The sequence below is a fragment of the Carcharhinus amblyrhynchos genome, unplaced genomic scaffold (genome assembly GCF_965287045.1).
Source record: "Carcharhinus amblyrhynchos unplaced genomic scaffold, sCarAmb.v2.hapA scaffold_65, whole genome shotgun sequence".
Taxonomy (NCBI): Eukaryota; Metazoa; Chordata; class Chondrichthyes; order Carcharhiniformes; family Carcharhinidae; genus Carcharhinus; species Carcharhinus amblyrhynchos.
Genome location: NW_027649805.1, coordinates 149,458 through 165,166, shown reverse-complemented (window position 1 = coordinate 165,166; position 15,709 = coordinate 149,458). Strand labels below are relative to the sequence as shown.

Below are 15,709 nucleotides of genomic sequence, written 5' to 3'. Positions count from 1 at the left end.
CGACCCAAACAGGCGTCGGACTGTGGCGACTAGGACAACTTCACAGTAATTTCATTGCAATGTTAATGTAAGCCTTACTTGTGACTAATAAAAATAAATTTTAAACTTTAAGATGCAGATGACATGAAAATTGATAGTGTGGTAAATAACGAGGAGGAAAGGCTTGGTTTACAGGATGATATAGACGGGCTGGTCAGATGGACAGAACAGTAACAAATGGAATTTAACCCTGGAAAGTGTGAGGTGACGCATTTTGGGAGACTAGCCAGGTAAGGGAATACACAATGAATGGGAGGATGCTAGAAAGCACAAAGGACCAGAGGGACCTTGGGGTGCATGTCCATAGATCCCTGAAGGCAGCAGGACAGGGAGATAAAGTGGTTAAGAAGGCACATGGGATACTTGCCTTTACTAGCCGTGATATAGAATACAAGAGCAGGGAGGTAATGGTGGAACCATTTAAAACACTTGTTAAGTCACAACTGGGTGCAGCTCTGGCCACCACACTATAGAAAGGATGTGATTGCACTAGAGAGGGTGCAGAGGAGATTCACCAGGATACTGCCTGGGCTGGAGTATTTCAGCTATGAAGAGGGGCTGGAGAGGCTGGAGTTAGGATAGGCTTGGGTTGTTATCCGTACAGCAGAGAAGGCTGAGGGGAGACCTGATCAAAGTGTAGAAAATTATGAATCACATTGATAAGGTAGATAGGAAGAAACAATTCCATCTAAGTAAAGCAGTCAATAACCAGAGTACATTGATTTAAGTTAAGGGGCAGCAGACTTAGAGGAGATTTGAGGAAAAGCTTTTTCACTCAGAGGATGGTGGGAATCTGGGACTCACTGTCTGAAAGGATGGTATGGTGGGAACCCTCACAACATTTAAGAAGCATTTTGTAGTATAAAAGGCTGTGGATTAAGTGCTGGAAAATGGGATTAGAATAGACTGGTGTTTGAGAGCCAATACAAACACGATGGCCTGAAGGGCCTCTTTTTATGCCATAAAAGTCTTTCACTCTGTAATACTAGGGGTGTTTTGCTCGAATTGCATAGGCTCATGGTGAGACCACACCTGCAGTCCTGTAATAGTTTTGGTCTTCTTACTCAAGAAACATCGTTAGTGGGGAAAATTCTCAAATCCATTATCAAGGACTTTATAGCAGAGCATTTAGAAAGCAGTGACAGGATCAGACAGAGTCAGCGTGGATTTATGAAGAGGAAATCATGCTTGACAAATCTGCTGGAATTTTTTGAAGGTGTAACGAGTAGAGTTGAAAGGGGGAGCCAGTCAATGTGATACATATGGACTTTCAGAAAGTGTTTGACAAAGTCCCGCACAAGACACTATTGTGTAATATTAAAGCACATGGGATTAGGAGGATTGTATTGAGATGAATAGAAAACTGGTTGGCAGAGAGGAAACAAAGAGCAGGAATTAGTGGGTGCTTTTAAGATTGGCAGTGGGGTGCCACAGGGATCAGTGCTGGGACGCCAGCTATTCACAATATATATTAATGATTTGGATGAGGGAACAAAATGTGACGAGGATGCAGAGATCCTTCAGAATGATCTGGACAGGTTGGGTCCAGATGCAGTATAATTTGGATAAATGTGAGGTTATTCACTTTGGAAGCAAAAACAAGAAGGTAGATTACTACCTGAATGGCTGTAAATTGGGAGAGGGGAGTGTGCAGAGGGACCTGGGTGTCCTTGTGCACCAGTCACTGAAGGTAAGCATGCAGGTGCAGCAGGTGGTAAAGAAGGCAAATGGTATGTTGGCCTTCATTGTGAGAGGTTTCGAGTACAGGAGCAGGGATGTGTTGCTGCAATTATACAGGGCCTTGGTGAGGCCACACCTAGAGTATTGTGTACAGTTTTGGTCTCCTTTTCTGAGGAAGGATGTTCTTGCTCTCGAGGGAGGACAGCGAAGGTTTACCAGGCTGATTAAGTGTTCACTTAAGGGTCTCAACTCAGGTGAGGGCAGATGGGTCAGCAGCAGAAAGGACGCACGCACACTGAGGGTGGGTGGATAGGCAGTGGGATTCATGAACTCATTGGAGTTTAGAAGGATGAGAGAGGATCTTACTGAAACTTACAGGGTACTGCAAGGCCTGAAGGATGTTTCCAGATAGTAGGAAATACTAGAACCAGAGGGCACAACTTCAGGCTAAAGGGTTGATCCTTTAAAACAGAGATGAGGAGGAATTTCTTCAGCCAGAGAGTGGTGAATCTGTGGAACTCTTTGCAGCAGAAGGCTGCGGATGCTAGGTCATTGCGTGTTTTTAAGACAGAGTTAGATAGGTTCTTGATTAATAAGGAGATCAGGGATTATGGGGAAAAGGCAGGAGAATGGGGATGAGAAAAATATCAGCCAGGAGAAATAATATGAGAAATATGTGAGAAATAAAAGTATGACCAGGGTGAGGTTAGGGCCAGTCAAGGATAGTAATGGGAACTTGTGCATGGAGTCAGAAAAAGTAGGAGAGGCGTTGAATGAATACTTTTCTTCAGTGTTCACCAAGGACAGGGGCCATGTTTTTGAGGATGAGAGTGTGATACAGGTTGATAGGCTGGAGGAGGTAGATGTTCTGAGGGAAGATGTATTAGCAATTTTGAAAAACCTATGGGTGGATAAGTCCCCTGGGCCAGATGGGATACATCCTAGGATACTTTGGGAGCCCAGGGAGGAGATTGCAGAGTCTTTGGCTTTGATCTTTGGGTCCTCACTGTTCACGGAGATAGTGCCAGAGGACTGGAGAGTGGTGAATGTTGTACCTCTCTTCAAGAAAGGAAATAGGAACGACCCTGGTAATTATAGGCCAGTCAGTCTTACTTCAGTAAGTTAATGGAAAAGGTCCTGAGGGATAGGATTTATGACCATTTGGAAAGATGCCGCTTAATCCAGGATAGTCAGCACGGATTCGTGAAGGGTAAGTTTTGCCTCACAAATCTGATTGAATTCTTTGAGGAGGTAACTAAGTGTGTAGATGAAGGTAGAGCAGTTGATGTCGTATACATAGATTTTAGTAAGGTGTTTGATAAGGTTCCCCATGATAGGCTCATGAAAAAAGTAAGGAGGTGTGGGATAGAGGGAAATTTGGCCGATTGGATAAGTAACTGGCTATCTCACAGAAAGAAGTGTGATAAGTCAGACTTCTGACTGTATTTATCCCAGTCCAACGCTGGCATCTCCACATCATATCTCACAGAAGACAGAGGGTGGCGGTGGATGGAAAATTTTCAGACTAGAGGCCAGTTACCAGCGGTGTACCACAGGGATCAGTGCTGGGTCCTCTGTTATTTGAGATTTTTATCAATGGCTTGGAGTAGGGGGGCTGAAGGATGGTTAGTAAATTTGCTGATGACACCAAGATTGGTGGAGTAGTGGATGAGGTGGAGGGCTCTTGCAGGCTGCAAAGAGACATTGATAGGATGCAGAGCTAGGCTGAAAAGTGGCAGATGGAGTTTAATCCTGATAAGTGCAAGGTGATTCATTTTGGTAGGACAAATTTGAATGCAGATTACAGGGTCAACGGCGGGTTCTGAGGAATGTGGAGGAACAGAGAGATCTTAGGGTTCATATCCACAGACCTGTGAAGGTTGCCATTCAAATGGATAGAGCTGTGAAGAAGGTCTATAGTGTGTTAGTGTTTATTAACAGGGGGTTTGAGTTTAAGAGCCGTGGGGTTATGCTGCAACTGTACAGGACCTTGGTGAGACCACATTTGGAATATTGTGTTCAGTTCTGGTTACCTCACTATAAGAAGGATGTGGAAGCATTGGAGAGAGTGCAGAGGAGATTTACCAGGATGCTGCCTGGTTTGGAGGGTAGGTCTTATGAGGAAAGGTTGAGGGAGCTGGGGCTTTTCTCTTTGGAGCGGAGGAGGAAGAGAGGCGACTTAATAGAGGTTTATAAGATAATGAGGGGGATAGAAAGAGTGGACGTGCAGAGACTATTTCCTCAAGTGGATGTAGCTGTTACTAGGGGGCATAACTATAAGGTTCATGGTGGGAGATATAGGAGGGATGTCTGAGGTAGATTCTTTACTCAGAGAGTGGTTGGGGTGTGGAATACACTGCCTCCTGATAGTGGAGTCGGACACTTTAGGAACTTTCAAGCGGTTATTAGATAGGCACATGGAGCACTCCAGAATGATAGGGAGTGGGATAGCTTGATCCTGGTTTCAGACAAAACTCGACACAACATCGAGGGCTGAAGGGCCTGTATTGTTCTATGCCTATGATTGAATGGCAGAGCAGACTCGATGGGCCGAGTGGCCTAATTCTGCTCCTATGTCTTATGGAAGGACACACACAGTAAGGATGAGTGGGTAGGCAGCGGGCAGGATACACACACTGAGGGTGAGTGGGTAGGCAGTGGGCAGGACAATCAGACTGAGGGTGAGTGGGTAGGCAGTGGCAGGATACACACACTGAGGGTGAGTGGGTAGGCAGTGGGCAGGACACACACACTGAGGGTGAGTGGGTAGGCAGTGGGCAGGACACACACACTGAGGGTGAGTGGGTAGGCAGTGGGCAGGACACACACACTGAGGGTGAGTGGGTAGGCAGTGGGCAGGACACACACACTGAGGGTGAGTGGGTAGGCAGTGGCAGGATACACACACTGAGGGTGAGTGGGTAGGCAGTGGGCAGGATACACACACTGAGGGTGAGTGGGTAGGCAGTGGCAGGATACACACACTGAGGGTGAGTGGGTAGGCAGCGGGCAGGATACACACAGAATGCTACCCCCCACCTCCCGCAAACCTACTGGCAGGGGACTGTGTAATTCTGCCTCTTGTCGCTCTCATTGTAGAATTGTATCATTCCTGGTTAAATTCCACATTAAATTCCCGTCACGTTTGTTTTTTAGAATACCACAGTTACTCAGATGTTTGAGTTGATTGATACGTCTTAAGTCAATTGTAACTACAATTGTCTCTTCTTTGGACACAGGTGAGGTCCCAGAGGACTGGAAGATAGCAAACGTGGCACCGTTGTTTAAAAAGGGTAATTATAGGCCGGTGAGTTTGACGTCAGTGGTAGGGAAGTTGTTAGCAAGGATTCTTATGAGATAGGATGTATACGCATTTAGAACACGGCAATCTAATTAGTGACAGGAAACATGGCTTTGTAAAGGGGAGGTAGTGCCTTACAAATCTGGCAGAATGTTTTGAGGAAGTGACAAAAACGGTCGACAAAGGACAAGCCGTGGATGTCGTCTATATGGATTTCAGTAAGGCGTTTAACAAAGTCCCTCATGGTAGGTTGATGGAAAAGGTTAAGGCTCATGGGATACAGGGACAGGTGTCTAGATGGATTGAGAATTGACTTGGTAACAGGAGGCAGAGGGTAGTAGTGGAAAGGTCTTTTTCTAGCTGGAGGTCTGTCACTAGTGGTGTGCCGCAGGGCTCAGTACTGAGACCTTTGCTATTTGTAATATACATAAATGACTTGGAAGAGGGAGTACGTGGTGTGATCAGCAAGTTTGCAGATGACACGAAGATGGCTGGACTTGCTGATAGTGATGAGCAGTGTCAGGCAATACAGCAGGATATAGACTGGCTGGTACATTGGGCAGAGAAATGGCAGATGGAATTTAATCCAGATAAATGCAAGGTGATGCATTTTGGAAGACATAATGTAGGGGGGAGTTATACGATAAATGGTACGACTGTTAAGAGTATAGAAACGCAGAGGGACCTGGGGGTGCAAGTGCACAAGTCCTTGAAGGTGGCAGTACAGGTGGAGAAGGTGGCGAAGGCTTATGGTATGCTAGCCTTTATAGGAAGGGGTATAGAGTATAAAAGCTGGAGTCTGATGTTGCAGCTGTATAGAACGTTGGTTAGACCGCATTTGGAGTACTGCGTACAGTTCTGGTCGCCTTACTACCAGAAGGACATGGAGACCCTGGAAAGAGTGTAGAGGAGGTTTACCAGGATGCTGCCTGGTATGGAAGGACTGAGCTATGAAGACAGATTGGGCAAATTGAGGCTGTTCTCCTTAGAAAGACGGAGAATGAGGGGAGATCTAATAGAGGTACATAAGATTATGGAGGGTACAGATAGAGTGAACAGTGGTAAGATTTTTCCCAGGTTGGATACAAAAATTACGAGAGGCCACGGGCTTAGGGTGAGGGTGCGAGGTATAATTCAGATGTTAGAGGGACGTTTTTCACACAGAGGGTTGTGGGGGCCTGGAATGCACTGCCAAGTAGGATGGTGGAGGCAGGCACGCTAGAGTTGTTTAAGGCTTACTTACTAGGCACATGAGCGGACTAGAGATGGAAGGATACAAAAGATTGTTCTAAATAAGGATCAAGAGCCTTAGGACGTTCCTGGGAATCAAGTGATTCCTATGGGCCGTCCAACATATTTTGTGGCTCACTTGTCTTACGTTTGAGCTTCTGGGGATTCCGTGAATGTCTGTATAAGTTGTGCATGTTGATTTTTGTCTTTTTTTTAATCCACAGGTGATTCGGTCCGCCTTGTTGTCCAACAAGGGGCATACAGGCGGTGGGTCGTGCGAGGGCTGCTCTTGGATGTTGCTTCGAGAGTTGCCTAGTGCTTCACGTCGTTAGTGTACGCTTAAACTGGACCAACTGACGGGCAACACGACAGCTCAGTGACTCTCACTGTTTGCTGTGCAAATACATGGATTTGGGCCAGTGTCTGTGGGGGTTTGCACATTCGCCCCGTGCTTGCGTGGGTTTTCTCCGGGTGCTCCAGTTTCCTCCCACATCCCAAAAACGTGCTCTTAGGCTGATTGGTGTTAACAAATTGTCCCTAAATTAGACGTCCCTCAATCTAGTTATGGATCCTTTATTGTGGAGTCCAATAGGCGTAGACAAAGGTAATAGGTAGAAGAGGGAACTCACAATGTTAAAATGGCGGCATGGGTTTGTGGGGCTGAAGGGCCTGTTTCCTGTGCTGTGTTGTTCTTTGTACATTTAAAATGATATGTCTTTCCAGCATGATATAAATGAATACAGAAAATGCTGGAAATACACAGTTGATCCATCAGTGAAAATAAAGTGTTTTAGTCTCTATACAGACTGGTAGAGCTGGCAACTTTTCAGCTGATGAAGGTTTTATTTGTCACTATTAATTCAGTTTTTTAGCTACCTACTAGCCCATTTTTCCAACACTGGCAGTTATTTTTAGATTTGAATGATGCAACTGTTGCCAAAGTGCAGGATGATTTGGTGCAGCTCTACCTGTAAATTGCTCCTTTATCGGCTTCCATAGAGGTCTGAGATTCAGCAGGAACAGGGCTCGAGGCATCAGGATCAGTCTTGGTGCAGCTTGGACCTGCTTCAGTGTTGCTGGACATCTGGGGTATGACTGGCATCTGGAAATACAGAGATCAAACACAGCAGTTCAGTTTCCCTTTCAACACCTCACAAACCAAATGACAAATCTGAATAAGAGACAACTTTACAGCATCATCAGCTGCTAACAGTGGTTCAGATCAGTAACTTTAGTTTCTTGACCCAGCTGTTGAGTTTCCCTGCACCAATGCCTGTTTCAGGTCTCCCAAACCCATCACTCCCGAGTTTACAATCCTGAATGATGAGAACCAAATTACAGGTTAAATATTATCCCAGGTCTGAAGGGTTGTTTTGAAAAAGGATGACAGATTGCAAAGATGAGGCTTGCATTCACTTGAGTACATAACATCATGGATCAAGCAAATAAGGTGGGTAAATGGAGTCAAGATTCAAATCAACCATTATCTCACTGAATGGCACTTGTGACATTAGTAAATTTTAAATATCTGAAAGCCAGATGCCTGACAAGTACCAGAAAACCATGGCATAATTGAATGTGATTCCTTCGTTCAGTTTGTTCCTGCTAATTCAGTGGGAGCACTGACCCTTATTAGAGTACAAACTCAGGTACATACTGCTGGATGTACTTTTCTCAATTGCTTATTCTCCATGTCAGACTAGATAATTTCAGCAGCTTATTTTAAAGTTTTTTTTAAAGTTTATTTATTAGTGTCCCAAATAGGCTTACATCAACATTGCAATGAAGTTACTGTGAAAATCCCTGAGTCACCACACTCCAGCACCCGTTTGTGTACACTGAGAGAGGATTTAGCACAGTTAATGCACGTAAATAGCACGTCTATCACAATGTGGGAGAAAACCGAAGCACCCGGAATAAACACGGGGAGAATGAGCAGACACCACACACAGTAAAAAGTCTGACAACACCAGGTTTCAGTCCAACCGATTTATTTGATAGTAAACTCACAAGCTTTCGAGGGGATTGCCTCTTCGTCAGGTGAATGGTGAGTTCTGGCCTCGGACAGAGCATATAAAGCACATACAGTTTAGAGATTACTGATTACTGATCTAAACTGTCTGTGCTTTATATGCTCTGTCCGAGGCCAGAACTCTCCATTCACTTGACGAAGAGGCAGTCCCCTCGAAAGCTTGTGAGTTTACTATCAAATAAATCGGTTGGACTAAAACCTGGCGTTGTCAGACTTCTTACTGTGTTTACCCCAGTCCAACGCCGGCACACCCACATCAGACACCACACAGACAGGATCCCAAGCCAGGTATCGAACCCGAGTCCCTGGTGCTTTGAGGCAGCAGCTGGGGTATTGAGTTTAAAAATTGGCAATCATGTTGATGCTTTATAGGACCTTAGTTAGGCCACACTTAGAATATAGTGTTCAATTCTGGTCGCCACACTACCAGAAGGATGTGAAAGCTTTGGAGAGGGTACAGAAAAGATTTACCAGGATGTTGCCTGGTATGGAGGGCATTAGCTATGAGGAGAGGTTGGAGAAACTTGGTTTGTTCTCACTGGAGTGACAGAGGTTGAGGGGCGACCTGACAGAAGTCTACAAGATTACAAGGGGCATGGACAGAGTGGATAGTCAGAAGCTTTTCCCCAGGCTGGAAGAGTCAATTACTAGGGGGCACAGGTTTAAAGTGCGAGGGGCAAGGGTTAAAGGAGATGTACGAGGCAAATTTTTTACACAGAAAGCAGTGGGCACCGGGAACTCGTTGCCGGGGGAGGTAGTGGAAGTGGATATGGTAGTGACTTTTAAAGGGCGTCTTGACAAGTACATGAAGGAGATGGGAATAGAGGGATATGGTCCCCAGAAGAACCAGGGGTTTTAGTTAAGTTTGGCAGCATGGTCGGTGCAGGCTTGGAGGGCCGAAGGGCCTGTTCCTGTGCTGTAATTTTCTTAGTGCTTAGCAGTGAACAAGAAGAGTGCTGCCCCCTACTAATCACAGTATGCCTACAGTAAGTCTACTGATCACAGAGATTTTCACAATCAAATTCAAATCTGCTCTCACCAGTGTTTATTCATACTCTCTTTCTAGTAGTGCTCACTAGAGAGTAACCAAGACTGAGAACTCTGGCTCATTTTAACCTTCCATAGTTCAATTAACCCAAAGCAAATTGTAGGAATCCTCCACCTGCGGATAGGGAGCATCACATTCCTAGTTAAATCAGCTGAGCCCTTTTCCAGAAGGCTGTATAAATATCTTATACTTTCTGTCTTGGGCTAGGCACCACTTGTGCTTAAAAGGGCGACCTGTTTCAGTGCCTGGCCCATAAGCAGTCTGCCCATATTGGAAAGTAGTGTGCACCAACCCCAATTTCCAAAGAACTTCCCACTCCCTTTGATAAATTTTTATTTCCATCTTTTTAAGGAACATTTTTTTGAATTCTGCTTCAACGATGGCTAGTGACACAGCACTCCCCACCTATACTTTCAAGTGCTCTTTTTCAAATCTCTCCCTGAATTTAATTTCTGATTATTTTAAATCTGGGTCCCTCATTTATATCACATGAATCACTGCAAACAATCAATCAATATTTATTACAATTCTTCATGTCATCAGCTCCAGTGGAAAAGTATTCAAACATTGAATCTATTTGTATAACCTATATTGCATAATAATTAATAATGAGGCAGTGTTGTAATCACTTATTGAGGGAACCAGAGACCCAGGGCAATGCTCTAGGGACCTGGGTTCAAATCCCAATACGGTGGATAGTGAAATTCGAATTCAATAAAAAAAAAGTTAAAATGTATAATGGTGACCATTGAGCCATTGTTCATTATCCAAGAAAACTATCTGGGGCACCAATGTTCTTTAGGGAAGGAAATCTGCATCCTTATCTGGCATAGCTTACATGTGACTCCAGAACCACAATGTGGTTGATTCTCAAATGCCCTCAGAAATGGAAGCATTAAACAGGAAATCAGAGATGAATGTGATAAAGCACTATCTGTGGTTATGGGAGACTCTGATCTGCATATAGATTGGGTGAATCAAATTAGTCACAGTACAATAGAGGGGGGATTTCTGGAGTGCATACAGGATGGTTTTCTGGAGTAATACACTGAGGAACCAGCAAGGGAACAGGCTATCTTGGACTCGGTGTTGTGCAATGAGAAAGGATTAGTTGGCAATCTAGTTCTGAGAGAATCCTTGGGGATGAGTGACCATAATATGGTAGAATTCTTTGTCAAGGTGAATAATGATGTAGTTGATCCTGAAATCAGAGTCCTGAATCTCAGTAAAGATAACTATGAGGCATAAACTGGCCAAGATGGACTGGGAAACATTACTGAAAGGAAAGACAGTGGACAGGCATTGGCAGGCATTTAAAGAACGAATCAGCAAACTCCAGGAGTTTTTAATTCCTGCTTGGTGCAAGAGTGGTAAGGGAATTGTGGCCAAACCATGGCTGACAAGGGAAACTAGAAATAGTATCTGGTTCAAGAAGAAGCCCTGGTAAGAAAAAGCAATAGGCCTGAGGATTGGGAGCAGTTTAAAATTCAGCAATGGAAGACCAAGGGATTGGTTAAGAAGGGAAAAATAGACTATGAAAGTAAACTGATGGGGAACATTAAAAAACTGACTGTAAAAATTTCTACGGGTATGTAAAGAGAAAAAGATTGTCAAAAAAGACTGTAGGCCTTTTACAATCAGAAGCAGGAAAACTCATAATGAGGAATAATGAAATAGCTGAGGAATGAAATTCATTCTTTGCATCAGTCTTCACAAAGGAAGACATGAATAATGTACCAGAAGTTCTGCAAAAAACATGTTTCAGTGAGGAGCTAAAGGAAATCAGCATTAGTAGAGAAATGGTTTGGGGGAAATTGATGGGATTGAAGGTGGATAAACCTCCAGCACTTAAAAATCTTCATCCCAGGGTACTTAAGGAAGTGGCCCTGGAAATAGAAGATCCATTAGTGGTTATTTTCCAAGATTCTTTTAACTCTGGATTGGTTCCTACAGATCGGAGAGTAGCTAATGTAAGCCCAGTATTCAAAAAGGGAGGTAGACAGGAAGCAGGGAACTATAGAGCAGTGAGCCTAAAGTTGGTACTGGGGAAGTTGCTAGAGTTTATTATTATTATTGGGCGGCACAGTGGTTAGCACTGCTGCCTCAGCGCCAGGGACCTGGGTTCAATTCCTGGCTTGGGTCACTGTCTGTGTGGAATCCACACATTTTCCTCATTTCTGCTTGGGTTTCCTCAGGGTGCTCTGGTTTCCCCCCACAGTCTGAAATGCATGCTGGTTAGGTGCATTAAAGTAAAGTATATTTATTAGTCATAAGTAGGTTTATATTCACACTGCAATGAGGTTACTGTGAAAATCCCATAGTCAATACACTCCAGCACCTGTTTGGGTACACTGAGGGAGAATTTAGCACGGCCAATCCACCTAACATGCACATCTTTGAACTGTGGGAGGAAACCGGAGCTCCCGGAGGAAACCCACACAGACATGGCGAGAATATGCAGACACCGCCCAGACAGTGATCTAAGCTGGGAATTGAACCAGGGTCTCTGGTGCTGTGAGGTAGCAGTGCTCACCACTGTGCCACCGTGCCCCTCAGTGCACCCGAACAGATGCTGAACTGTGGCCACTCGGGGGTTTAATAAATAATAACTTTAACTTTTTAATCAAGGATTTCATAACTCAGCATTTGGAAGGCAATGATATAATCAGACAAAGTCAGCATGGATTTACAAAAGGGAAATCATGCTTGACGAATCTACTGGAATTCTTTGAGGATGTAACCAATAGAGTTACATAAGAACATAAGAAATAGGAGCAGGAGTAGGCCATCTAGCCCTTCGAGCCTGCCCCGCCATTCAATAAGATCATGGCTGATCTGTCGTGGCTCAGTTCCACATTCCCGCCCTCTCCCCATAACCCTTAATCCCCTCTCTTATCAAAAACCCATCAACCCGCGTCTTAAAAATATTTAGCGAGGCAGCCTCCACCACTTCAACGGGCAGAGAATTCCAGAGATTCACCACCCTTTGAGTGAACAAGTTCCTCCTCAACTCCGTTCTAAACCGCCCCCCCTTTATCTTGAGGCTGTGCCCCCTAGTCCTACTGTCCTTTCTGAGCGGGAAGAGTCTCTCCACCTCTATCCTATCCATCCCATTCATCATCTTATATGTCTCAATGAGATCTCCCCTCATTCTTCTAAACTCTAACGTGTACAAGCCTAGTTTATTCAGCCTCTCCTCATAGCTCAACCCCCTCAACTCCGGTATCAGCCTAGTAAACCTCCTCTGCACTCCCTCCAAGGCCAAAATATCCTTGCGTAAGTGCGGCGACCAAAACTGCTCACAGTACTCCAGCTGCCGAGGAGAACCAGTGGATGTGGTTTATTTAGACTTTCAGACAAGGTCTCACATAACAGATTACTATGTAAAGTTAAAGCACATAGGATTGCAGGTAATGTCTTCAGATGGACAGAAAGGATGTTAGCAGGTAGAAAGCAAAGAGTTGACATAAATGGGTCTTTTCTGATCAGCAGTCAGTGACTGGTGGGGTTCTGCAGGGATCTGTGCTAGGACCCTAACTGTTCACATTATATATTAATGATTGGAAGACGGAATTAAATGTATTATCTCCAAATCTGCAGATGATACAAAGTTGGGTGGGAGGGTGAGCTGTGAGGAGGATGTGGAGATGCTTCAGTGTGATTTGGACAGGCTGAGTGTGTGGGCATCTGCATGGCAGATGCAGTATAATGTGGAGAAATGAGAGGTTATCCACTTTGATAGCAATAATAGGAAGGCAGATTATTACATGAATGGGTGTAAACAGAGAGGTGGATACTCAATGAGACCTTGGAGTCCTCGTGCATCAGTCGCTGAAAGAAAGCGCACAGATACAGCAGGCAGTAAAGAGGGCAAATGGTATGCTGGTCTTCAAAGCGAGAGGATTTGAGTATAGGGTGAGGGATGTTTTGCTGCAATTGTACAGGGTGTTGGTAAGGCCACACCTGGAGTATTGTGTGCAGTTCTGGTGTCCTTATCAGAGGAAGGATGTCCTTGCTATAGAGGGAATATAACAAAGATTTACATTGAAAACTTGGAGACAGGAGCAGGAGAAGGTCATCTGGCCCTTCGCGCCTGCTCTATCATTCATCCAACTCAATAGCCTAAACCCACTTTCTCCCCATAACCTTTGATCCCATTCGCGCCAAGTGTTATATCCAGCCACCTCTTGAATACATTCAATATTTTGGCATCAACTACATCCTGTGGTAATGAATTCCACAGGCTCAACACTCTTTGAGCGAAGAAATGTCTCCTCACCTCCATCCTTAATGGTCTACCCTGAATCCTCAGACTGTGACCCCTGCCATCAGGAACATCCTTTCTGCATCTATCCTGTCTAATCCTGTTAGAATTTTGTAAGTCTCTATTAGACCTCACTCATTCATCTGAACCCCAGCGAAAACATTCCTAACCTCGTCAACCTCTCCTCATACCTCAGTCCCGCCATTCTCGGAATCAGCCTGGTAAACCTTCACTGCACTCCCTTAAAAGCAAGAACATCCTTCCTCAGAAAAGGAGACCAAAACTGCACACAATACTCTAGGTATGGCCTCACCAAGGCCCTGTATAATTGTAACAACACATCCCAGCTCCTGTACTTGAAACCTCTCGCAATGAAGGCCAGCATCCCATTTGCCTTCTTTACCTCCTGCTGCACCTGCATGCTTACCTTCAGTGACTGGTGCACAAGGACACCCAGGTCCCTCTGCACACTCCCCTCTCCCAATTTACAGCCATTCAGGTAGTAATCTACCTTCTTGTTTTTGCTTCCAAAGTGAATAACCTCACACTTATCCAAATTATACTGCATCTGGACCCAACCTGTCCAGATCATTCTGAAGGATCTCTACATCCTCGTCACAGTTCACCCTCCCACCCAACTTGGTATCATCTGCAAACTTTGAGATGTTACATTTTGTTCCCTCATCCAAATCATTAATATATATTGTGAATAGCTGGGGTCCCAGCACCGTTCCCTGTGGCAGCCCCACTAGTTACTGCCTGTCAATTTGGAAAGCACCCAGGCAGCTAAAAACAGATGGAGCACTGAAGGAATACTGAGAAAGTAGAAAAGAACTCAAACAGGGAGTTAGAAGGGCAAAAAAGGCTCACGAAATGACCTTGGCAGACAGGATTAAGGTGAATCTTAAGGCACTTTATACATAAGTTAGGAACAAGAGAGTTGTCAGGGAAAGAATCTGATCTCTCAGGGACAAAGGAGAAGAATTATGCTTAGAACCCAAGGAAGTAGGTGAGATCCTAAATGAATACTTTGCATCAGTATTCACAAAGGAGAGGGACATGTTGACTGGTAGTTCTCAGAGGGATGTGTTGACCCGTTAGAAAAAATCTCAATTACAAGGTAGAAAGTGTTAGGTTTTATGGGAAACATTAAGACAGACAAATCCCCAGGGCCTGATGGCATCTATCCTAGACTGCTCAGGGAGACAAGAGATGAAATTGCTGGGCCTCTAACAGAAATCTTTGTTTCTTCACTGGACACAGGTAAGGTCCCAGAGGATTGGAGGATAGCAAACATGGTCCCATTATTTAAGGATAGTAAGGATAACCTGGATAATTGTAGGCTGGTGAGCTTGACGTCCGTGGTAGGGAAATAAGAACGTAAGAACATAAGAAATGGGAGCAGGAGTAGGCCATCTAGCCCTTCGAGCCTGCCCCGCCACTCAATAAGATCATGGCTGATCTGTCGTTGCTCAGTTCCACTTTCCTGCCCTCTCCCCATAACCCTTAATCCCCTTGCCTATCAAAAATGTATCAACCCGCGTCTTAAATATATTTAGCGAGGCAGCCTCCACCACTTCAACGGGCAGAGAATTCCAGAGATTCACCACCCTTTGAGTGAAGAAGTTCCTCCTCAACTCCGTTCTAAACTGCGCCCCCCCCCCCCCGCCTTATCTTGAGGCTGTGCCCTCTAGTCCTACTGTCCTTTCTGAGCGGGAAGAGCCTCTCCACCTCTATCCTATCCATCCCATTCATCATCTTATATGTCTCAATGAGATCTCCCCTCATTCTTCTAAACTCTAACGAGTACAAGCCTAGTTTATTCAGCCTCTCCTCATAGTTCAACCCCCTCAACTCCGGTATCAGCCTACTAAAACCTCCTCTGCACTCTCTCCAAGGCCAAAATATCCTTGCGTAAGTGCGGCGACCAAAACTGCACACAGTACTCCAGATGAGGCCTCACCAGTGCCCTGTACAGTTGCTATTCTTGGAGAAGTTTCTTAGATAAGATACATGCACATTTAGACCTGAATAATCTCATTAGCGATAGACAGCATGGTTTTGTACGAGGGAGATCATGCCTCACAAATTTGGTTGAGTTTTTTGAGGAGGTGA

The 15,709-nt window shown here is 44.8% G+C and overlaps 1 protein-coding gene across 2 annotated transcripts in view; it reads right to left on the bottom strand.

The window, feature by feature from the left end:
* Positions 1-15,709, bottom strand: part of pknox1.1 (pbx/knotted 1 homeobox 1.1) — a 203,246-nt gene that overhangs the window by 140,609 nt on the left and 46,928 nt on the right. For both annotated transcript variants that reach the window (XR_013885386.1, XM_080182556.1), the window contains exon 3: positions 7,219-7,352. Coding sequence is in view for 1 of the 2 variants with exons in the window: in XM_080182556.1 (XP_080038682.1) it covers positions 7,219-7,352 (134 nt within the window). In the remaining variant the exon portion in view is untranslated. The remainder of the gene's footprint in view (positions 1-7,218; positions 7,353-15,709) is intronic.